This window comes from Pinus tabuliformis, chromosome X (genome assembly GCF_031772625.1).
Source record: "Pinus tabuliformis cultivar Carrire ecotype Pingquan chromosome X, CPIR1, whole genome shotgun sequence".
Classification (NCBI taxonomy): domain Eukaryota; kingdom Viridiplantae; phylum Streptophyta; class Pinopsida; order Pinales; family Pinaceae; genus Pinus; species Pinus tabuliformis.
Window position 1 is genome coordinate 1,033,316,357 of NC_142308.1, and position 17,182 is coordinate 1,033,333,538.

At 37.8% G+C, this 17,182-nt stretch overlaps 1 protein-coding gene across 7 annotated transcripts in view; it reads right to left on the reverse strand.

The window, feature by feature from the left end:
• The window catches only part of LOC149143286 (uncharacterized), a 213,532-nt gene that overhangs the window by 52,594 nt on the left and 143,756 nt on the right, over positions 1–17,182 (reverse strand). The window contains exon 10 of one of the 7 annotated variants that reach the window (XM_089447893.1): positions 2,879–2,966. The exons of the other annotated variants lie outside the window; for them this stretch is intronic. Coding sequence (XP_089304019.1) covers positions 2,907–2,966 — 60 coding nt within the window. The 3' untranslated portion in view covers positions 2,879–2,906. The remainder of the gene's footprint in view (positions 1–2,878; positions 2,967–17,182) is intronic. 7 annotated transcript variants of the gene reach the window in all.

Below are 17,182 nucleotides of genomic sequence, written 5' to 3' on the forward strand. Positions count from 1 at the left end.
AGACACAGACTTCCTCCACATCAAGTTAGCCCTTTCTTCCTTCTTGTAGATGGCAACCCTTCAATAGCAACTTCGACCTAGCAACAACAACTTGCAGCAACAACTTCGACATGACAAGAGAGACTTTGATCTCCTAGAGGAATCCAAACGAGAGAGAGAGAGATAGCCCAAAATTTTGATTTTCTCTTTTTCTTCCTCTTTCTCCAACTTCGCACTCCTTTAGCCTTCCTTTGTTACTTCGCACTTCTCCAGCGCTTTCTTCTGGATATCGAACTTATGTGTGAGAGAGTGAATCCTCCAAATGAATTCGAACTGCTCCAATATATAGGTTTCTAATGAGGTCGAATTACCCAATTTGAGGCCGACTTGATTTCCTTGAGGCCAAATTGGTGTGGAGGGGACAAATAGCTTATTTGACTCAATATTAATTCCTTTTACATGATTTCAAAGCCAAAGAAGGGTCTCTTTTAATGGACAATGACTGTAATGACTCAGAATAAATCCTCGATGTCCTCAATGGAGACTTTGACCTAAAACATGATGACCCAAGCATGAAACCCATGCTTTAATAAGTCATAATAATAATAACAAAAATACATTTTTCATTCTTTTGATAAATACATTTCATTGTGACTCAAATACATTCAATGAAGATCAAACCTAGTTACATTCTTCAACACTCCCTCTTAACTAGGGAGGTATTCATACTTACACAAGTACATGGAAGATCTCAAAACACATGAACCATGAAGAGTTTGGGAGCCGCAATGCCATGGACTAGATTCCTAACCAAGGCAATCTATCCAAGGTCCTCCAACAGTTTAGACACTCACGGTGCCACAGACTAGATTCCTGACAAGGGCAATCTATCCGAGTGGGACTAAGATGGACTAAAGCTTTTAACCTCTCTAGGTACCATCAGGCTTTACTTGCTACCCATCAACCCAGGGATCCAAGTGTGTATCTAAGGTCAGGGCTCTATGACCAATGTCACCCTCCCTACTTCGGGATCCAGACATCAACACAAAGTGTCGGCCAGATGTCCTCCCACGCAATGTGTCTCATACACAAAGCCTTATCACATCACATCTCTCTCAATCAAACAGATCAATAACATCAAGCATGCTTCCAAAACTTTAAGAGATTTACTCGAACAATCACAACCCCAATTAGTAACAAACTTTCAAATGTACATAAGTAAACGCAACCCTTCGGGGTCTTTCAAACAACTTGATGTTGCTTCTCATTTTATCACAGTAGAACTTTCAAACGATTCTTGACAGAATATTCCTCAATCATACATCTTTCTTTCCTACTTCACATGTACCAACACATTCTACAATCAAATCCTGCTTTCCTTATTTCAGCAACCCCTCAAAATGCATTCTCCAATTTCTTCTTTCAGGGTATCTATTATGACCATAATATGCCCTCCCTCTTAAATTGAGGAGATTTTTTTTATCCAGACTCCCTCTTAACTTAGGGAGATCAACTTCTTCTTATGACATTGGAGAATCTTTCATGGCTTCCATCCTTCTTATCAAAGTCAAATTGATCATCATGATTCAAATCACTTCCTTCATCATGCTTATCATACCAATTTTACTTACGAACATCTTTACCATCTTGAAGATTATGTACCTCCACAACTTAAATAGCAAGTACAACCAAATCTTATATAAGCATGAAGTTAACCACATCATAATCATATAAAATGGAAGAATTAGACATTAGACATCAAATATGTAAAAACTTAGTTAGGTTCACAAACAACAAGAAACACATACTTTTCTACTTCAACTTCTTGCTAGGGCTTTGTCATAAACCCTAGACTTCGAGCACCTCAATCAAGATAACAACCTTCATTATATCTAGGGCTTCAATATTTATTCCAGAGCTATGACATACCCTACTACAAAATATTGCAAACCCTAGAAGCAATTCAAACAAATATAATGCATCCAACAACTTTAGAACTCATATGTTAGACTTCTACTAGGATTTAGTGCAAGATCTTAGATTTCATACATGAGCCATTAACCTTCAACAATCAAAACCAATCACAGCTCAATTTCAGATTTCAACAATCTTTCATAAATCTCAAATTATCATATTGCCATCATATATTAGAGAATTGAGCTTCCACTAAGGTTTAGTTACAAAACCCTAGAATTCTCAAACACTATCATCTTAGAGTATCAAACTTTGATTAGGGCTTAGTTCCAAATCCTAGAACTTATGGCCATCAACAATTAGGTCAACACATATATCTAGGATTCCATCATCATGCACAAGCATATCACAACATGTGTTACTCAATCCCAATGACACAAATATCAAAGGTTAGACATATAACAAGCTTGATCAGATTAGGGTTTCGATCTAACAAACACACATATACCTAGGATTTCATTCCTAGTACATTATCTAAAATAAGGGTTTTGCTTATACACCATACCAAACCATAACAACAGCAAACCCTAATTTATCAATACTTCGAAGGTTTGGGATTTTCAGACATCACCACACAACCCTAAAAGATTAAGGTTTCCATGACCATACCAAAATGTCAAACATGCATCATCAAAAACTTCAAACATCAAGAATAACATTTTTCTTAGACTTTACCAATAACCCTAAGTAGGCTAGGGTTTCACACATTATCATTGACATACCCTTAAGTTAGGGTTTTTACAAAGAATAGGGTTCCACAAGAATAATCAAAGATATGAGGAGGGTAGATTTATCTAATGATAAATCGCCCAATCAAGAATCTTTATGATTCAAGAGAGCTAGACATAATAATGTTAGTAATGTAAAATAGTTTATCAAGAATGAATATCATGAAGAGAGCAAAAACTTATAGTCTAAAGCATACCTTTTGTTTCTTAACAGACCTTGTAACTCTAATGCTTTGACTTTGTGAAGCTTTCTTCCATAATTCTTGAGTATTCAGCAAACCTTTCCTAAACAAGAAAAATATGAACATAAAAGAGATTAGAATTTAGTGCAAACAAACTTAGATAAGTAACGAAAACCAAAAATGAAAAGATAATACAAGGAATAAGATACTCATCTTTGGAAGTTGGTGAGGGCTCCCTTCAAGCTCGAGGGATACCCAAAACATTATTAAAAAAAATCAAAAATGTTTTTCCAAAAATATGTTAAACCTACAAATATTAGAAATCAAAATGAAACAACTAAAGCTTAGAGCAAAGGACTTAGTAGTGTAAGTCCCTTATATCTAATTCTTCAGCGTTATTTTTCTTTGGAGATCCTTCTTCAACAACATTAGCTTGGTCCCTGCTCCTTTTTTTATTCTTTGGATTGTCAGCACAAACACTTTTATAGTGACCCATTTTATGACATTAGTAGCATTCTATTTTGGACACATCTACCTTCCCTCTTGGCCCTTTTGACTTCTTGAAGTTTCCTTTCTTGTGATAAACGGAGTATGCATTTAAACTTTCTCTTCTTCATTGTTGGTTACTAATGAGATTCTCATCTCTTCTTGGCTGCGAGCATTCCATAATTGTTCAAATGAAGGAGTTTATTTCCAGTTGTTGAGTCATGAAGAACAAACACTTCAAGTAGGTGGCAATCCCAATAATGTTGTAATCACTAGCTTTTTTCCTGGTACAATCTTATCTATGGCTTGAACGTCATCTCTAATTCTAGCTATCCTTACAAATAAGGAAGCCACAGTGTCATCCTTTGTCATTTTTGTAGTCCTAAGTTCATTCTTATGACTTGCTACTTGACCGATGTTCTTGATAGTGAACAATTTTGATAAGGCTTCATACATTTCTTGAGCATGGTCTATGTTGGAAATATATGGGACAAGATTGTCCTTAATGCCTTCTACCATTAGTAGCATAGCCAATATTTATGACTCTCTAAACTTCACTTTATCTGCATCACTAGATCCTTCGATAAGTTTCTTCACTTTTCTCTTGACCAACTCCAAGACTTTGTTCTTTTCAAGAATGAAATTAATTCTCTTCTTCCATGACCTGTAATTTGATGCTCCTTCTAATTTGTTCTCTCCCTTTATTGTGTTAGACATTGTCCTTGAAGGTAGTAAGTTTCTTTCCTTATAAGATCTCCTTATATGATCCCTTGCTCAATCTTTTTTGAGGTTTTTTAGACTCCTTTCAGTAGATCCTCAAACTTTTCGTTTTCCTTCTTTACCTTAGCTCTGATACCATGTTAGAAAATCAAAAAGCAAAAAAGGTTTTCTTTATATAGACAATTACTTGTGATTCTCTTATCTTTATGTTCTTTTTGATCTTTTAGTTCATTAAGCAATTACAAAAACAATAGCACAAAGATCATAGACACCATATATAGGCGGACAGTCAGGGCAAAACCCAGTCAACAACTCTTCCTTAATAATTTCTTGAGACAATCCAAGACTCTTGACCTGGACACAGACTTCCTCCACACCACGTCATCCCTTTCTTCCCTCTTGCAAATGATAACCCTTCAATAGCAACTTCGACCTAGTAGCAACATATTCGACCCAACAACTGGCAGCAACAGCAACAACTTCTACCTAACAAGAGAGACTTCGATCTCCTAGAGGAATCCACACAAGAGAGAGAGAGAAATAGCCCAAATTTTTTATTTTCTCTTTTTCTTCCTCTTTCTCCAACTTCACACTCCTTTAGCCTTCCTTTCTTACTTCGCACTTTTCCAGCACTTTCTTTTGGATATCAAACTTGTGTGTCTGGGAGTGAATCCTCCTAATGAATTCGACCTACTCCAATATATAGGTTTCTGGTGAGGTTGAATTACCCAATTTGAGGCCGACTTGGTTTGGAGAGGACAAATAGTTTATTTGACTCGATATTAATTCTTTTTACATGATTCGAAAGCCCAAGAAGGGTCTCTTTTAATGGAAAATGACTCTAATGACTCAAAATAAATCCTATAAGTCCTCAATGGGGGCTTTGACCTAAAACATGATGACCCAAGCATGAAACCCATGCTTTAGAAAGTCATAATAATAATAATAATAATAAATACCTTTTTCATTCTTTTGATAAATACATTTCATTGTGACTCAAATACATTTAATGAAGACCGAACCTAGTTACATTCTTCAGCACCTTTTGCTTCCAAGACAAAAAATGAATTTCATCCATGTTCATCCTTTGCCTAATAAATTCAAGAGCAAAAATTCTCATAGGCACAAAAAATGGAAGTTTGTATGGGGCCAATTCACAACCATAAACTCGGATTTTTGTAAAATTTTGGTAAAGATACCAATCTCCTACTTTTGATCGTTGACTGAGATGTAAGATCCTTTTGATTTTTGTGGATATTCTTGGAACTGCATCACTGCTAAGGAGACACAATGACATATATAAAAACTGATTCACAAAATCATTGAAATAATATTCCTCTGAATTTTTTCTGACCAAAGAAGTCTAGTGGATAAGAGACTATGGTCTTCCCTGTGAATCAAGCTTTTGCAAATGGAATTTTGAAGCTTTCTGACTGGTGGTACAAGAATAGATATACCAAGATTGATTGATGCTTAAGACCCTTCAACACTAAATTTTAGAAATTGTTCATGAATAACATCTGATAAAAACTGGCTAAAATTAAAAAGGACTGAGGACTTTATGCCAGATGAAAACACTGACAAAAATCCTAAAATCACTTCATCAACCCATTGATCATTTTGGTAACCTAAGAGACAACAAACCATGGAAACAACCTGTCTGGACATTTTTGGAAAGATAGCAGAAGAATATGGTGGATTGGTTCGAGGCAATTCTGAATTTTCAGGTAGGAAGGACTCGAAAATATGAGCTTGCTTGCTGAAAGGTAAGTTTTTGATAAATTTCCATCAGGGAATCAACTGAAAAAGGATGAAGAGAACTCTGAGGGTTTATCTGCAAAGCTTGACAAATTGACTCTGGGGTTATGGAAAACAAAATCTCATTGTTTTGGGCAACTATGGCTCTTTCACTCGATAGGTAGCGGCTTTCACACTAAGTAACAAATTCATGGAAATGATGGGTTTGAGGAAAACAAAATTGGGGTAACATGGACTCCCAGAAAAAGAATTCATCATTGGTATCTTCGAATTTTTGAAATGTCAAATTATGAAGCTCATAAAGATCAAATTCACATTGGGTCTCTTTGTTAGAAAATTATATATTACAGAGCAATGGAACACATAAAATATTGCAGAAATATAAACACAGAAAACAAATAAAGCAAGAGAGACACAGATATACGTGGTTCACCCAATTTGGGCTACATCCACGGAAAAATAGCCAGTCCTTTTATTATATTATCCAGCAAACTGAAGAGATACAACCTACAGCAGATCCGCTGTAACACCCTCTTCGCTCTCAATCTCCTCTCTCTCCCTCACTCAGAATACTTATCTACATAGACGCAATACAATTCCCTCATATATAGTGAGGGATTGTCTTCTAGGGCAAAAAAACCCTAAATTAAACATAACTTCTACCGTCAAATCATTCGCCTAATGAACGGCCCAGATTGACTAGAAATTACTAGACTTTTACAAGGCAATTTTACATCTATTTTTAGCTTCGGGGGCGCTGCCCCCGGACCCCCCAACCGAGGGGGATTAGCCCCCCCGCACCCCCCGCGTGGAGGGGTGTACAGTCTTCCTGGGAAATACATCCGACTGAAACCTTTGAATACAGAAGATAATCAGGCTCCACACCCAACACTCTGTGATTTTAAATTGGGTATCGACCAGGGGGAATTCTTCTAGATTGGGTTCAAGAGGTAGAATTGGACTTTCTTTCAATGGTTACTTTAAATTTACCCTTTTTACTGGCCATTTGGAAAATGCCAAGAACAAAGAATGTTTGAAAGAGAATACCCGGTGAATTGGCGACTGGTAGCATTGGTTGTCTGCTGCAATTCGTTGATTTGATGTCATTGAGTATTTTGGAGAAGAATAGCAGAATGAAGAACAGTGCACTTAGTAGAAGTCGATTTGGATTTATCAACGGGTTTTAAATGGATTTTGTTTGAATAAACATTATTGTCGCTTCCATAATTAACAATTGGAACGTTGGCGAGAGATAACTTTATAATTTAACGGTTAAATTGTTAAATTATCGGGCAATGTGTCAGAGGTTATTTTGGTGGAAATGGTCGCAATAGGCAAAAATAGCAACAGTGATGACGAAGGGTGGAGGCAGTTTGCGGGGGGGGTAATGGCGGCAAGCGGTTTATGGAGGGAGGGTCCCGCAATTGTTGAGACGTTGACACGTTGCATCGACGGTAAAAGCAATACCATTTTGCAACCCCCCCCCTTCATTAACCATTGGGAGTGTGAGGGTCCCACAATTGTTCATTAACCATTAATGTGAGCGAAGATGATCCGGAGCGTCCAAAGCTGGCCAGATGATATTTCTTCAGCGACATTTTTATTTTTTAAATAAAAATAGATATTTAAATACAAGACTAGCGCCAAAATGAATCTAAAGTGGCATTTAACATAGCTCGCTTTTATTACAAAGTGCATGAGAAATTTAACTCTTTTTTTCAAAAACTATACAATTTAAAAGATAAAATAGCATGGACAAAAAGAAGTTACAACATACCCCAACGAAATCCATCATGCCCCAAATAGAATTTACAATGGTTAAAGAAATATTATTATTATTATTATTATTGTGTGGGCTTTCCTCTTTAATGTGACAACTCCATTTGGACAAGTTACAATAAAAATATTTGGAGATATATTTAAATATGTCAAAAATAAGCGAATTGAATTATTCCCTCCAAAATGTACATATCTGCTTGATTATGGAATGCCCTAGAAAGGGTCAATCATAGCACCTCAACATTATATAAATAAAAGTCAAAAGTTCAATAGATCACTTGCCTTGATTTCGTAATAGAATGGCTTGCATTATTATAAGGCTTTGATGCTCGCATTATTCTATAATGGCTTTGTTGCACCGGATTTGTCAAAGTTCTAAGGAAGTGGAAGTGCCAAATTTTTTCAATAATATCAGATCATTTGTCGGCAATCTATATGTCATTGTAAACCCATTCTGCAAGTTATCTAATGTAAATGATCCTAGTAAGACATTGAATATATGTAACAGTCTAGGTAAGCCTATAATTTTGATGACGAATTTCATCTTAAAAAAATTTCAACCTCGTTGATTACCTGTGTTTCTAAACATGGCTAATGAGAAGAGTTTTTTCCCTCCAACTTCAACCCCAAAGCTAGAGTGAAATTTATTTTCCAAATCTTAGATGAGTCCTAGTGTTTTTAGTCAAGTTTGATGTAAAAGTGATTTGGGAATAATTTAAGCTAGTTGGCTTAATTATTTTATTACAAATCACTTAGTTTACTAGATCATATTGTGTCATAGATGAGTTATGTGTCTTGAGGGTCTAGGCCAAATGTGTATTCCCCCTTTGAGGGTTGTAAATGTAAAACATTATGTATTAGAGGGTGGAAAAATAATTAAATCCCCTCAAGTGTAAATTAATTAAATTTTTTGGCAAAATAAAATTTATTGCTAAGCTAGAAAATTAAATAATTAGAGTCAAAATTAAATTGTCTTACGAAAAATAATTCTCCAAGTGGAAAAATTCGTGGGTCCTAAAGGAATCGATTTTTAAAAGGTCCTCCACCAAGGGAATATTGTATATTTCAAGAAAATTTGGACCCTTGGACCTTGGTGGTTAAGTCAAAGTCAAAATTTTTAGAAAATTAACTCAAAATAATTAATTTTGAGCTAACAAAAATGGAATTAAATGATAAATTTGAAAACTCCTCGAAAATAAAAAATCAAGGGCAACATTAAAAGATCTTGAACTGTTTATCAACGGCCAAGATTATTTTGACAAGGGTAAAAAAACTAGTCGTTATTTTTCCACTTGGAGAATAAATCTATAAATTAGAGAGTCATTTGAGTCTAGCATCTTGATCTTTGGCTAGAAAATTTTTGTTGAAGAAGCTTTGTAACTATTGTCCCACTGGGAACTATTTTTTCAATCATAATAAAAACTTTGGGGTGCAATTCAAGGTGTTCTTACTTAAAGATTTGTGGTATGTGCTGACTACGGGCATCTCTATGTTGTGTTGAATATTGGTAAGATTTGTTTTTTTCTTTAGATGGAGATAGAACCATACTATTGATAGTTTTGGGTTAATAATTGTTAAAATTGGCAACTAGGGCCAAACTCCATGTGGGTCATCTTATTTATGGCAGCTGATATTTTCTTGGATCCCTCTCATCGAGAGGTGTAGGATTGATCTAAAGATCATCCGATTCGGATAAGTATTCATGGAGTTATGAATTTATTTGCATTATAAGACAATTCGTCAAGGTCGACCAGCAACCAAATAAACCCCACATGTGCTCAACGTTTTAGTATAAATAGAGGCGGCCTTCAAATCATTTCAACACACTTAGGATCTCTTCCTCTCTCTACTTGTCTTTGGGTTTTAGTAGGAGGAGAGATCCTAAAGAATAATGTTGCCCTGATCCAGAGGGAAGAAAGCCGGAACTGCCGGAAAAGCCAGAAGCTGGAACTGCCGGAAATGCCAAAATTGCCCGAAACTGCCGAAAAAACCAGAAAAGTCGGAACTGCCGGAAATGCAGGAAAATCCGGAACTGCCAGAAAAGCCGGAAATGCCGGAACTATCGAAACTGCCAGAAAAGCCAGAACTGCCAGGACTGACGGAATTGTCGGGAACTGCCGGAACTTCCAGGAACAGCAGGAACTGCCAGAACTACTGGGAACTACCGAAACAGCCAGAGCATCTATCTCCAAAGGAAGCAGCATGCAAGGGACAACTAACTAACATTGGGACAGTTGTATGGTACTTAGCAACAAATACACCAAGCATGCAATGTTACAGTTAGCATGCAAGGGACAGCTAGCATGCAACAACAAGCATACAAAGGACAACAAGCATGCTAGGGACAACAAGCAAGCTAGGGGCAACAAGCAAGCAAGACGCAGCCAGCACATAGGTTAGTATGGCAACATGGTGCAGTAATGGCACATAATGCAGTACAGTGATGGGTACAGTCATGATTAATGAAGCGTGATGAGATGCAGCATAGTGATGATGGTTGCAGCATGGTGCAGCGCAGTGAGGTGCAACATGATGACGAAATGCAGCCGAACGATAGGTGAAGGAGTCACCTTGGAGAATTAGTTGAAGAAGCGTGTCTTCAACTGATCTCATGTATCATCTTCTTAGAGATGATCTATTCTCTTATCTATATAAGTCAAAGTGTTGACTTCTGTTGTAAACATACTATCTCTCTCTCTCTGTTGAAATATTGAAGAACATATAAGAAGAATTGATCAAGGGTTTCCCCACATTGGGGTTTGTCCCTGGCTAGCGCCACATCTTGTGTCCTCTTGTCTTGGCTTGTCTTCTGCGATTTATGTTTATGTTCTATCTGCAATTTACCTTAATGCTGATGTGATTGCTAATCTGGAAAAGATATTGAGCTAACTGTAAATTTTGAAATAAATTGCTCTAAGCATAGAACATACCTAAAATTAACATGGTATCAGAGCTAAGGTGAAGACAATGCCCAAGTAAGAGTGAAAGAGCAATCACCGAAGACAGTTGGGAAAAAAAAAGGATCAATGTATTCCTCATCCCTCTGCAAATTCACCAAGGGTGAAGTCGAAGCAGAGAATATTATCATAATGGCGCAGCGGAAGTTTCTGATGGCCTACCTAAAAATCACTTCATTGGGAAGTCCGGATCTAAGGGTGGAAGGAAAGGAAAATGCCTTGGTTGCAATAAGTTCGGCCATTATGCGAAGGAGTGTCTGACATAGGGACACATCACTTGATGATGATAACAATCATTCCAGTGACATCTTCAATGATCAGAGGAATGACAGGTAATGCAGGTCATCAAGGAAATGGCCGACACTTCAAAGAAAGCAAGGAACCCCAGGTATGAAGAATCAAATGTTGTTTCTGATAAGATAAAGAAGCGTTATCTTGTATTGGCCCTCTCCTTCAGATTCTTTGGGAATCTGGCTTATAGATTGTAGTGCTTCAAGGCACTTCATCGAATAGATGGGTGCACTCTCTAATTTGGTAGAGATGGAAACAATCATGGGATTATACTTGGAGCCGATGCCACCTATCCCAAAAAGGGTGTAGGGAATGTTAACTCTCAATTGAATAAGGGTAACTCGATTCATTTACAGAATCTCTTTTATGTACCTGATCGCAAGAAGAACCTGGTGTCCATCTCGGAAATGGAAGTCAAAGGTTTCAGGGTGGCATTCATCGATGGAAAGGTACGTGTTAAAAAATATAATTTTCAAAGATGCTTTTTCTCATGGGTTCAAGGTTGGCAATTTGTATCAAGTTGCAGGATGGTCCATTGGGGATCATGTCAATTGACATATCGCAGCTATAACACCGGAGGTATACCTATGGGGCCCTACCTGATGTGCGTCAAATGGTGATAGGGATGTCTGAATTCAAGTAGAGCATGAAGCTACAAGTCTAAGATGTACCGAAGGAAAATCTTATAAGGGGACCATTCCCCTCATGCAGCAGGTCCACAGGTTTGGAACAACCCGAGGAGTTTGAGATTCATGATCGGGAATCTCATGTATACAGGTGGAAGAAAGCCCTCTATGGCTTGAAGCAAAATTCCCGGGCGTAGTATGAGAGGATTGATCGCTATCAGATGAAGCTGAGATTCACTAAGAGTGAAGCTGATCCAAACCATTGTTCGAAGGTTGTGGATGATAGACCTCTCATACCAGCACCTTCTCAGGACGACCTATTTCAAACAGGTGCAGACCCTCTCACTTGCAGAAGCAAGAGGGAGTTGAATTCCGGATGTGGAATGGTAAACTGCAAGCCCGTGACTACCTCGAGGATCTTAACTTTTAGAAGTTATATGGTGATGATGCCAGACCAGATTTGGAAAATGCCTCTGAGTTTCATAAACTCATTTTCATTGATGTTCTTAGTGAACTTCCGTCCAGACATATGTTTTGCAATTAGCATGGTGAGCTCATATTTGGTTGAGCCTCACTAGATTGGTGCCAAGAATCTTTTGAGATATCTTTGGGGCACAATCTCTCATCGATTGAGATACACTGCCAGAAATATGACGCTGCATGATTATTCGAATGCTGACTGGTCAGGCAATGTGGAGGATCACTAAAGCACTTCCCAACGCTGGTTCTCTTTGGGTTCTGCTTGGATATCATGGATGAGCAGGAAGCAGAAGTCGGTTACTATAAGCACCATCAAGACCAAATACATAGCTACGAGTATGATCTCATATGAAGCTGCTTAGTTGTGGAAGCTCTTCAGTGAGCTGTTTGTACACATGATGAATACCACTCTGATTCTCTGTGACAACTAGAGGGGCGATTCGATTATTGAGGAATCTCGTATTCAATGATTGCTCCAGCAGATAGACATCAGATACTGCCTTATCTGGGATATGGTAAGTCGATGAGCGAGGAGGCTCAATCGCATTGAGACTGATGTACAAGTCGTAGACATTTTGTCAAAGCCTCGGGAGAGGTCAAATCTATGACTTTCCCGAATGACTTGGAGTCGTTGAGAGACCTTCTTATAAGGGTCTTGCATGTTGCATGCATTGAGCTCTGGGAGCTCTAGGGGGCTTGGGGTACTTACTGGAGCAACATACAACGACAGGGCGACTCACCCTCCCCTGGAGGTGCACTATGAACAAGATGATTAGTTCTCCTGTGGGCCAGGATGATTTGTTCTCCATGGCGACTGTGGAATAGGATGATTAGTTCTCCTGTGGGCCAAGATGATTAGTTCTTTGTGGCATCCACTGATAGGATGATTCGTTCTCCTATGGACAGGATGATTAGTTCTCCTGTCGAGGCATCCTACCCATGCAGTCTGGGACTCATGGGAAGTACCTCTCATCTGATCAGTGAGCAGGGAAATGAGGATAGGGACCATAGTAGTACTATCGATGGACGCATCGTTGTATCTACAGTATTCCCTATGCTAGGATGACCTCCACTGATATGGGATCAGTATGAGTGGTTTGAGACACTCTCTTGTGACATTGATCTGGGATCAGTATGAGTGGTTTGAGACACTCTCTTGTGATATTGATCTGGGATCAATAAAATCGACTTCGGGCCCGTAAGAGTGATGTGACACACTCTTCAAATGAAACTGACTTCGGGTCAGTAGATAATGGTATGAGATATTATCGATCAATTCTTCTCCTTCATGGTTCAGCAGAGCAGAGCTCAACAGATCAGAACAGAGCAAAGCAGTGCAGGGCACTGATGGCAGAGATAGTACAGTCGGACATATGGATCAATGGATGGAGTTCTCCCTAGTTGAGAGGGAGTGTTAAAATTGGCAACTAGGTCCAAACTCCATGTGGGTCATCTTATTTATGGCAGCTAATATTTTTCTTGGATCCCTCTCATCGAGAGGTGTAGGATTGATCTAAAGATCATCTGATTCCGATAAGTATTCATGGAGTTATGAATTTATTTGCGTTATAAGACAATTCTCAAGGTCAACCGGCAACCAAATAAACCCCACATGTGCTCAATGTTTTAGTATAAATAGAGGCAGCCTTCAAGTCATTTCAACACACTTGGGATCTATTCCTCTCTCTACTTGTCTTTGGGTTTTAGTAGGAGGAGAGATCCTAAGGAATAACGATGCCCTAATCGAGAGGGCAGAAAGTCGGAACTGTCGGAAAAGTTGGAACTACCGAAAAAGCCAGAAAAGTCAGAACTGCCGAAACCACCGGAAAAGTCGGAACTGCCAGAAAAGCCAGAATTGCCGGCAAAGCTGGAAAAGCCGAAACTACCGTAAATGCAGGAAAGTCCGGAATTGCCAGAAAAGTCGTGTTGTCGCACAGATTGACACGACAACGCTCAGACCGGGGGCTGTCACTCTTATCCCCGATCACTCCGTTTAAGCCTGTCTCCCGCGGCTAAGGGGGGTAGTCCCTGTGAGATGATGAGGCCAACTGTCGACCAGTTGGTTGGGAGACACGAGATACTATGCAAAAAAAAGCACTAGATGGATATGATTAATTTAGCAGACCAGTGCCTTAAGAGATTGTGGTTAAAACGATTACTTGTTAAATGATATAAAAATATGGACCATGAACAGTAATCATCTATCATCAGCTAAATCACAATGCTCTTAGAATGATGAAAACGATATTCAGCAACTGAGAAATTTCAAAAAAATGAATGCTTTAAACCACCATGAATCATAACCCATTAACCAGATATCAATTTCGCATCTCGACTTGAAAATTTAGATCTCAGCATGAAAAATATGACAATTTCCGAAAATAACTGGATCTAAAAAATTTCCACAAAATTTTTATATTTTTTCGAAAAAAAATTTAAATCTTTTTTTTTTTTTTTTTTTTTTTTTTTTTTTAATATTATGAAAATTAAAAATCTAAAAATTTAAAATTTAAAATCTATTCTAAAACTAATATATTAAAACTAGACTATATAAAAAATAAAACAAAACCTAAATAAATATTTTTATATCTAAACTAACCTAAAAATTAAAAAAAATATCTAACAAAAAAAAAAAAAAAAAATCTTTTTGATTTTTTATGACAAAACTTTAAAGCTATTTTAAAATCAAAATAAAACCAAACTTAAAGAATTTTAAACTAAAATTAATCTAAGCTTAAAATCTAAGAATTAAACTATACAAACATATACATTCATAAACCTAAAACAAGAATCCTAAGAAATAAATCAAATTCTAATTAAAAATTAACAAAACTCTAAATTCAAAACTACGCTAAAGGATTAACCATATTAAAACTAAGAAATGACTATACGAATGCCCCAAAAAAAATCACGCAACTACACGACACAACCTACCTGCGAATTTCGAATGGTGAAATGGAGCAGTAACTTCCACAAGACACGATGAGAGACGGCAGTCGATTTCATTACCTGGGCCGAGGGTGAAGCTGAACGTTTTTTTATACCTGAAATCTCCTGCGCTATTTTTTGTTTTCTGCTACCAGATTTGCGGCTTTCAGCATCAGAGGGCGGAAAGAATTGAATTGGATCCTCTGTCGGTGGCCACAGAGAATTCAAAATCGATTTTGCAGGGTTTGCAGGTGATGGCGTAAAATTGATTCGATTTCTCTGCAAGGAAACTTCGATTTATTAACAATGGAATTCCCGACCTGACTGATATCGCTTGATCATGCGGAGCTTTAATGTTTCCTTTTGATGGCGGTAAGATCTGGAGCAGAGATAGGGCTGGCGTGAATCAAAAAACATCTTATGCGTTGAGACAGTCGCTGGAGTTGGTGGCTCAGCCGCATTTCACTTTTTTTTATTTGATTTGCAGGTTCCGGCGTGATAGTGAAGAGGACGGACGGCTTACATTTGCAGTCACGTTTAGAGAGAAGAAATGAAAAACGATTTCTCGTGCATATGCAGAGAAAACCTTCCTCTGCTGACGGCTTTAGCATAGAAATTGCTCAGCCAACACACTCACATGTAAATGGAGCCCAGAAACGCTCACTGTATGTCTTACATCTCCAGACAGGACCGCATGATGCTTTTTTTAGAATGCAGAGAATCGTTGCTTGAAGGGATCGAGCTGCACACCAATGATCCAGCCACCACACGTTCCAACTTCACCTTCTATCTCATCTTGCACTATGTATTCTGAGATCAAAATGATTGCACTTTTGCATCCAGGCCGTATTAGCAAACGTTTCCTCCAGGCCGTATCAAATGGCTAATGAAATAAAAGAATCGTGATCTTATGGCCTTTGCAGATATATGCAGAAAATTCAAAGTAAAACCCTTCGAAATTTTAGAGAATACCCTGCAACCTGTTGAAGAAAAAGGACAAAACCCTACAAAAATTTAAAACCCTATTGAAAAAACTGTAAAAAAGCAGAATCTTGAAAACCCTAGATCAGAAAATTTTGAAACCCTAAGACAGCTGATAATTTACAGATTTTGGCTCTTTAACAGCCCGATCTGGCAATAAGCATGGAAAATATTTAAAGAACAGAAATTTCAGATTGTCACTGTGAAAAACTTCAGAAAATCTCTCATGCAGATCAGAAAAAATAAAACCGAATGATAGACCCAGGATCAAATCCAACTGGGCTCAGCAAAAAATGCTTGCGGGAGTTGGCTGGTTCAGCCAAGAACTTCCCCGAACGCCCACAAAATTTCCTTCAATGATGTTTTCTGCACAGCTCAAAACAACCGTCAACAAAGGGGGGCAAAAATGTTGCTAGATCTCAAACAGTAATGGAGATACCTGCCATTACTTCAGAAACCCTAACAGCACCCAAACCCCAGCAAGTGAACAAGATACCTGTGCTCACAATACTCTACAAAAAGATATTATTAATGGCTGAAAATAAAATATGCAGAAAATTTAAACAATCTCACAGCATTTCAAGAGAGTAACACCAGCAAGATATGGACCCCAAAGTCTTCTTTTATTAACCAGAAACAGATTTACAAGAGAGCTTCTTCGGTCTTAGACTCACAGATCCAATGAATCGAAAATGACTCCTAGCACCCTATTTAAAGGAAATGATCCAACGGCTAGTTCGATTGATCCATGTAGAAATGATCTCGACCGTTGATGAGGATCAAGACATCTCTTGATCTCATCCGTCGATTTATTCACTTAAATTTTATTTTTATTTTTTTTTTTTTAATTTTTAAATTTTTTTAAATTTTTTTTTTATTATTTATTATTTTATTTCATTTTTTAAATGGATCATCGAACTAAGCCTTTGGAAACATCACCTAGGACCTAGGACTTAGGACTCACGAGGGGATTTAAAACATTTTTCGACCCTCAAGACACATTACATCATGACTTTTACAACTTACATCTCAAGGGGACAAGCCCACTTAACACAGACCCTCATAAATCACCCAGTTCTGCGACACAACTATAATCTAGCAGATTAACACACTAGGATTCTCCTAAAGTTCTAATGACAAAATCCATCCCGGCTTTGGGGTCAGGTTTGAAGGAAAACTCTGCCGATCCATGGATCGGTGAGACGAAAAACCTTCCGGGACATAGATTATCATAGAAAGTTAGGTCCACCTAGGCAATTTTACATACATGACTCTGATCTGCTTAGATTATTTACAATTCATACATGCAGACT